The following is an 8,610-nucleotide window of genomic DNA, read 5'->3' on the forward strand; positions in this document are numbered from 1 at the left end:
ACCGTTGATTCATCCAATTTCCAAAAATGAACGGTTGCAAAATGGTTTAAAATAGTCTTTTATGTTAAGAAAAAAATAAAAGTAAAAAATGTATCGACAAGCTTTAGACGCAAGGACAAACTCAGTTCCCTTCTTCCGTTTCGATTTGTATTTAAAATATCCCATTATTTATTCATCGTGCCTTTGAACCAACTCAACAAAGGGTGGGCGTCAAGCGAAAAATATGTAACAACCATGTCAAACAATGTCAAACAAACACCTTCCGACAGCCGTTTGACGAAAATAAAATAATGCTTTTCGCAAACAGCACAGTACAATGTCGTAAAACGCTGACCTCTTCGTGAGGGTCTTATTATTGGACATTTTTCCTACGATGTTTGTCGCTGTGTCACGTGAATTAAAAATCTACCCAAAAGGCAGTTTGCTTCATAATCATAACGGAACGTTGCTACAAAAAAGAGGAAAAGCCCCACTATTTTAAATAGCGCCTATGACGAACGTAAAAGGAATCAAATTAATATGTTCTGCCACTCGCCGAGACGTACATTCCGCCGACCATAGTGGATCATTGTCATTTGGTGTGGAACAAAAAGGTGCGAATTAGTTGAAACACTCGTCGCCTTCGCCGTCGCCTTAGGTGGGAGATTCAAATCGATGAGTAAGTGCGCAGTAGCGTACAGCTTCCGGAATTTTCAAACTGTGATTAGTTTCCCATATTTCGACAGAATGGTAACCAAACGCGTCAGACCCGTGTTGGCTTTTAGTCACACATTTCTTCGATTTCCGGTTAAATGTGTATTACCCCAGCATGCTAACGACAATGCGACCAACCATGATAAACCGGGGGACAGCGGCGACAGATGAAGACGCGAGTGAGTCATAGTCTTCTCGCACGCAGGGCTCGCGGTTCAAATGTGTGAATAGGATGATCGAGATGACCGAATAAATACGTGGTGCGGCTGCGTTAGGAGCTATAGTCTAACTTGACGCTTCGATAACGGTGGAAGTTCTCAGCTGCGGTACCAGAATCTAGTTTTGAGTGCTAAAACCAATCTATAGTGCTACATACAAAATGCAACGAAAAGTCATTGTGAGTCACGTGCGCCAGTGGAATCAATTCAACGTTCGAAAGATGTTCGCGGTTACTGATTGTCTTTTTGTGTATATTTTGCCACAGATTGCACCCTTCCTAGTTGTGGTGGCTATCACTACGGTTGTTCACAGTGCCCCGAATGTAGTAAGGACAGTCAAATCGGTGGATGGGCCAACTCCCAGTGTGCCAGTACAACAATTTGCTCCGATTCCTACGACGACCCCAGCACAGCATACGATCGAGACCGATGAACCACAGACGCGTGCGAAACGGGCGATCATCTTCCGGCCACTGTTCGTCTATCGGCAGCAAGAAGTTAAAAGACAGAAAGCCAAAGAAATGAGGGAACAGCAGCAACAAGCAACACAAAAGCCCCATACAGTGCAATATTATGCGCAACGGTACCCGTACCAGTGCTGCTGAGAAGGTGAAAATGGAGAGTTTTTTATCCTGTGAAAATCATGACCAAGAACCTCGTTATTTATACCTACCGTAGACGCACGCATTGTAGCACGGACTACGGACGACAGGTGCTACATAATCATGACGCTTTCGATATGTTAATATAATAAAGTACTAAATTATGTATTCATAAATTAATGCCTTAATTAATTTAAAACACCGTCCAATCAATCATCCAAATTGTCCAAAAAGCTAGCGGTTGGCCGTACAGGGGTTGGCACTAGATGATGACCTTATCCACGGTCATTAAAATTCACGTAACGATCGTTAATTAACGTAACGGTTTCCATTTAGGGTAGATTCAAAATTGTTACCGGTTGGAGCGCGCGCGATATTTCGGTCACAACCGGTTCAATCAACTGTGGCCTTGGGTTCGTAAACATTCCGTTCACAACGGTAGCTTGACAGCTTCATTTGACAACCGGTGCGGTGTTCTGTTTTGTTGCGTGAATTTTTCACAATACACTAATTCAACACATTTTGCACCATTTCTACAGCAAAAAACCACCAAAAAAGACAGAGAAAGAACGGAAAATGTTATCCCGGGCCTGCAGATTGGTATCGAAAAATGTGCTTTGCGAGAGAATAGTTTGCGTGCAGGTGGGGAACTAGCTATTGTTAGCCAGCAGCAAGATCGGTTTTAATGTGCAACACTCTGTTGGTTTCAGGGAGGGATATCTAACCACAGGAACCGATCACGCGATTACCATGTTGCAACGGGGAATAGCCCTTCCGTTTCTATTCTCAGTCCACGCACACCCTTTGCCCATCGCTTCAGCTCCGTTCAGCCACTAACAGCGGCAGTACTGGCACGGAGTCTAAGTACCGGCGATGGCGATAAGACGGCACTGTTGGATCATATTCCGGAACCGCCAGCCATTCCTGTACCGGGCGCTCCCGAGGTGGCGGATATTGTGGCCGGTGCAGAACCAACATTCGCCTCCATCGGCCTCGGCGGATGGACTCCCGTGGGAATAGTACAGAACTGTATGGAGTTCCTACACATCGGTCTCGACCTACCGTGGTGGGGATGCATCGCTATCGGCACGGTCGTCGTGCGGACTCTGCTGTTCCCGCTCGTCATTGCGTCCCAGAAAAATGCAGCCAAAATGAACAACCATATGCCACAGATGCAGGTGCTACAGATGAAAATGACCGAAGCGCGGCAAGCGGGCAATGCCATCGATGCGGCCCGCTACGGCCAGGAGTTGGTACTGTTTATGAAGGAGAAAAATCTGAATCCACTGAAAAATATGCTGGTACCGCTAGCGCAAGCACCCATCTTTATCTCCTTCTTCATGGGCCTCCGAGAGATGGCCAACACGCCCGTTGATTCGATGCGCGACGGAGGACTGTTCTGGTTTACCGATCTCACCGTTTGTGACCAGTTCTACGCCCTACCGGTCATCACCAGCCTAACGCTGTTCCTCACGATCGAACTAGGCACGGACAGTGCGCGGATGTCGGCGGCAAACATGCAGGTCGCCAAGTACATTCTTCGTGCCTTGCCCTTGTTTATCTTCCCGTTCACGATCAACTTCCCGGGCGCTATCCTGTGTTACTGGGCGTGTAGTAACTTCTTTTCCCTGGTGCAAGTCGGCTTCTTGCGAATACCACAGGTGCGCGATTATTTCAAAATCGACCGAATCGTGGCACATCGGCCAGAAACGCTCCCGATGAAAAAGAAAGGATTCACCGAGGGTGTAAAAGACTGTAAGTGATAAGTGACCAAATGAACTGCGCGGATCATCATTGCTTATTCCCTTATGCCGTTTTTGCAGCCTGGACGAACATGAAAATCAGTCGGGAGTTGGAGGAGCGCGCACGCATTGACGAAATCCGTTTCCAGAAAGCCGGCAAAGGACCTCTGGTGAAAACATACAAATACGATCCGACGGCGTCGCGAACGGCACCGGCCGGCACGGTGAATGCGAAAAAGCGGTAATCAGCCGCTAAACCGTTGCGGTAGTACGTTGCTGGTTGCCGGGTGTAATAAAACGATTCAATAATTAATCGATACTCACTGCCTCTTTATTTCAACGGAGACGAAATACACTGATTAATGACCTCCATGAGGTGGGTATTCTCCAGGGCCGCTGCCACACGCTCTTTGTCCGATAGCTGCTTATTAACGGCTTGCTCCGAGGCGTGCGTACCAGGATTTATCTCCACCGACACCTTAAACCGCGGTGGCAGTGCCCGCAGCAGCTTCACGCGAATCGACAAACCGATCAGTGTCGCCATGCTGCAGTGAGGAATCGTTGGTGTGAATAAGATTTTAATCGTGTTTTTCTCATTGTCCACCGTGATTAAGCTCTGCTCGAGGACGTGCAGCTCCTCTAGGGTAAGGGGATGTTCCGGATCATTGATGTTGCGGATTAAATCTGGAAAACGCAGGGACGGAAACGGACGACAGGGTGGTTGATGGCGACTACGCTTTAAAACGTGCCCTTGTTTGCTGTTTTACCGAAAATTTCACGCTCGTCGAAAGGATCCACCACGTCCTCGTTCTCGTCATCCTTGGTCACCTTGCGATCCTCGCACTTTTTGTACACGTTTGGGTTAATGTTCTCAAGCTCCGTCATTTCTACTCCGGATTCGACAAAGATGAAGATCAAAGTAAAATGCAAATCAAAACAAACCTTTTGCGATGTTGCGTATTCGCTGACAGTCGCTGTCAGTAGCTGTCAGGCCAAATCCTAATTTTATTGCGCGCAATTTCAAAAGATTGTAGAAAAAGTGCAACGTATTCCGACAAAGGGTTTTTATAAAAACATGTTTATTCCTTCACAAGTACAAACATAAATAATATTTAAAGGTATTGTCCTACGTCACTATCATTTATACACTATCCCCATACGTTGGGAACGAACAGTTTCTTTTTTCTTACGCCACGTGTTGTATGCGGCACGGTGGCAATTGTAGCAACAGTTGCTGTCTCGATTGTGGTCTCTGGTGCCGTATCCTGTCGCCTGTAGTAGTTTATGTAGTTATTACGATCGTTCCATAGGTCTGGCCTGTAGTTATAGTATCTTTTGTAGTAGTTATTCCAATACTCTCTCACGGCAGCATCATTCCAGTAGTTGCGATTATTTACTCGTGTCAAGTAATCATCGTACTGTGGAGCGCCATAGTAGTTCACTCGCTGACTGATTCCTCCTCGATCACCAGCCGTGGGGCCGATTAAATTCTGGCTTTGTCTGTAATCATAACTTCTTAGAGCAGGCCTGGTAGAGTAGAGGAAAATCTTGCAGCGGCATTTTATTTTCACTCATTAGTACAACAACCGTAAAGCACCTACTGTGGCCACACGTTTCCTTGCACTGGTGGGTTATTGTTGTAGTAGTATTGTGTCTGATAGTCGCTCGAGGGATAAAAGAAGGGACCACAAAGCACACTCGTACACAGTGAAATGGTTACACACAGTTGCAGCAAAAACTGGCCCGAAAAACGAACTGAACTCGTGGAAGTCATCTTCTACACTGTCCCTGAAAGCGGCTAATCGTTTCTAGTTTACGTATCTCTAGTCGCCGTAACACGTTACTCGTGATTCTTACAACTGGACTGACACACGTCTTGGTGCCGTGTGTTTGGCGAACCTATTAGCATCTCCGGGAACAGGAAGGAAGTGGATCTGTCGATCACAGCGACACGTTAGCGCGCCGTCACGGTTTATGCTGTGCCAAATTCTTCTTGCATCGGTGCACAGTATGAACCAATATTCCAAATTGTTGCTACGTTCTTATTTATTGCGCCGTAGTACGGATAGCATTTGTCGAACGAACTGTATCGGATTCTAGATTGAATGGATTCTGGATTGAAGTGGAGTAGAACTCCGCCAAAGAAACTCCTCAGCTGAGAGAAAGCGAATGTGCCGCTAGCATTCCGACCCGTCACTCATGTTTCACACTTCCAATGGCCTCAATTCATTGAACTTGAGGTCCCTTCAATGTTGGGTTTCCCAATTAACGATGGGTTGCTATCTTCACCAACACGGTCCTATCCGATCATAAGGGTGTGTTTTGCTACAGCATTCTATTTTCGGAACTATACCTCAAATTTATTTACGCATATGTAAAACCATTCAAAGCAGATGGGATCGTAGGTGAAGATCGTAAAACTCTCGTACGACCATGCCCACCTGTGTCCATTAAGCACTTTTCGCGATGTGCAAATACGGGATAATTTAAGTTGATTTTCAGTCGCTTGAAAATTAATTTCATCGTATATGGATTTTCAGGGAAAACCGTAATTTATTATATTAGCGCATCTTAACAGGTATTCGTTAATCGATCTATAGTATCGATCCACGGTGTAAAGCATGAGTAATCTACAGTATAAATAATCATCAATTAACAACCTAATTTGACAATTACAAATTATCACAGGCCACCAGGCAACGTCCTGAGCTACACGCACCGTTCTAAAAAAGCTGCCCAACAGAATATGGATACTGAACGTAGTCCGGGTATGATGTGGGCTTTGTGTAGTGGCTTTCGAGTTGACGCTTCCTTAATTGCTGGTGGCGGTACGCGAACAGTGGGCGAAAGATGATCTCTCGCTTGTTCCGACTGCTCAATTGCCCCTCGGGGACTTGCTGTTGGGCTTCCGAAAATGCGAGCCTCCATTCAGTCGGATGCTCAACCTGGTTCATGAAGACGTGCGTCGGGGCTGAGTATGTCCCCACGATACAGCAGATGATGAATAAACAGACGATCGTATCCTGTAGTGCAAAAAAAGATCCATAAATGGTAGTTCCTACTGCACACTGATTGCAAGAGTTACTTTCGATATCACTTACATTTTGAGCGAGTTTCATTTTCGATCTCGATAAGTTTTTGTTCCGGCAGGTCAGTAAACTACTTTCAAGTTTTAATCAGTTAAATGTACGAATTGTTGTTTCTGGTGGAAACAGATTTTCTAAGCGTCGCTAGATATCCGTTCTTTGCCACTGTGTTCTTTAAACTGATGATCTGCCGGATAAACAATGGCCACATTTATAGTAGGATCCGGAGCATGGCACGCTAAGATCCACACTCATTTACACCTAACGCGGTGGTCGCATGGTCTGCAAATTACGTCGGCAAAAGCAAGTCCAGATGATGGTCTGTTAATCCCGAAATGTCGACGTAAATTCCTTCCGACGGACGCGCGCCGAATACCCAATAAATCATCGCCTTCATGGATGACAAAACCATTGGTTATAGAATGGTCACCATGCGATTATTATTAGCACAGTGATTAACTACTAACACATTCATAAGTAAAGGACAGATTCGTTAGTTTGATAAGTTAGTTTGTTTTTCTACTTTTAAATAAATTGGAGGTATTTTTGAAAACTGATGTACAATCAATTTCTTCGTAAGGAATGTTAGCGAAAATGAATGATAGTTTTGATCCGGTTTTTTTTAGGTCTCCTTCATGTCAGGGATTACTTTTGAACAACTGAACCTATTAAGTTCATCACCCATTAAATTTTACTCCATTGCTTCCTCAATTCAATCGGAAATTGTAAATAGAAGGTTTGTGTCTTTAGAGATATTTTCACCATATTTCATCATATCATAGTCATCGTTTATATCTTTGTAGGAAATGTAGCATGAGTCCATTTTTGGTACGAATTTTAGCACCGGTTCGTAAAACCGGATAGCAGCAGTCGCCGATTGGCCCAAATTGTGCTGTGACCAACACCTATAGCTCCGCGCGCTGTCTTGTGACATTATGCTGCTTACGACGGTTGTTAATTAAATGATGGCTTTCCAGTAAATGGTGATAAATTAGCAATCAATTATACAACGCGATACCATTCTGATGCGTATTAACCCTGCTCTGAATGCTGCAGTTTTGGATGCGGATTATAGAGTTTCGGACACTAATCGCACGATGCATGATAGTAATCAGAAAGCAAAGCGAATGTGCGGCTACATTTTCTATCGGTCAATTACGTTTCACACTTCCATGATCCATTCTCATACGACCGCGCCCACTTGTGTCGATTAAGCACGAATCCCAGTTTAATTTGATTCGATATGGGATAATTTGAGTTGATTCTCAGTCGCGTGAAAATTAATTTAATTTTAAGGCATACGAAATTTTAGGAAAAAACGTAATTTATTTTATTAGCGCATCTTAACAGGTATTTGTTAATCGATCCATAGTATCGATACACGGTGCAAAGCATGAGTAATCTACAGTATAAATAATCGTCACTTAACCACCTAATTTGATAATTGCACGTTATCACAGGCCAGCAGGCAACGTCCCGAGCTACACGCACCGTACTAGAAAAGCTGGTAGTACGGATACTGCAGTACTACGTAACGGTACGATGCGGGGCTTATGTAGTGAGTGCTGACTGGATGCTTCCTGTAACGATGGTGGTGATGGAAAAATGGCGGGAAGATAATCTCTCGCTTGTTCCGACTGCTCAATTGCTCCTCCGGGACAGCAGGGACTTGCTGTTGGGCTTCAGAAAATGCGAGCCTCCATTCAATCGGATACTCAGCCTGGTTCATGGAGACGGGCGTCGGGGCTGAGTATGTCCCCACGATACAGCAAAGGATGAACAAACAAACGATCGTAACCTGTAGTAAAAAAAACAAAACAAAAGATCCATCAATGGTAGTTCCTACTTGCACGCTGATTGGAAGAGTTACTTTCAATGCCACTTACATTCTTAGCGAACTTCATTTTGGTTCCCGATAAGTTTTTCTCCGACAGGTCACTAAAATACTTTCAAGTTTTCAATCAGTTGAATACAGGAATTCCGATTGTTTCAATTTCCTTTTTATGATCGAGCTGGATTTTCTTAGCGTTACTAGATATCCGTCCTTTGCCACTGCCTGCTTTAAACTGATGATCTACCGGATAAACAATGGCCACATTTATAGTAGGATTCGGAGCATGTCACGCTAAGATCCACTCTCATTTACACCTAATGCGACCGGGGGTCGCATGGTCTATTACGTCGGCAAAAGCACGCCCAGACGATGGCCGGTTAATCCCGAAATATCGACGTAAATTCCTGCCTACGGACGGGCCCGCCACCCAATAAA

The 8,610-nt window shown here is 44.8% G+C and overlaps 2 protein-coding genes across 2 annotated transcripts; one reads left to right on the plus strand and one right to left on the minus strand.

Moving 5' to 3' along the window:
• Window positions 1-2,089: 2,089 nt before the first annotated feature.
• On the plus strand, window positions 2,090-3,515 carry LOC128267484 (mitochondrial inner membrane protein OXA1L). The gene is made up of 3 exons (XM_053004323.1): window positions 2,090-2,155; window positions 2,224-3,268; window positions 3,337-3,515. Exons 1-3 carry the CDS (start codon window positions 2,090-2,092, stop codon window positions 3,498-3,500), a joined length of 1,275 nt encoding a protein of 424 aa, XP_052860283.1. The 3' UTR covers window positions 3,501-3,515.
• Window positions 3,516-3,564: 49 nt separating this feature from the next.
• LOC128267878 (MIP18 family protein galla-2) lies at window positions 3,565-4,157 on the minus strand. The gene is made up of 2 exons (XM_053004827.1): window positions 4,023-4,157; window positions 3,565-3,939 (listed from the first exon to the last, which is right to left on the minus strand). Exons 1-2 carry the CDS (start codon window positions 4,138-4,140, stop codon window positions 3,587-3,589), a joined length of 471 nt encoding a protein of 156 aa, XP_052860787.1. The 5' UTR covers window positions 4,141-4,157; the 3' UTR covers window positions 3,565-3,586.
• Window positions 4,158-8,610: the final 4,453 nt, after the last annotated feature.

The sequence above is a fragment of the Anopheles cruzii genome, chromosome 2 (assembly GCF_943734635.1).
Source record: "Anopheles cruzii chromosome 2, idAnoCruzAS_RS32_06, whole genome shotgun sequence".
Lineage (NCBI taxonomy): Eukaryota > Metazoa > Arthropoda > Insecta > Diptera > Culicidae > Anopheles > Anopheles cruzii.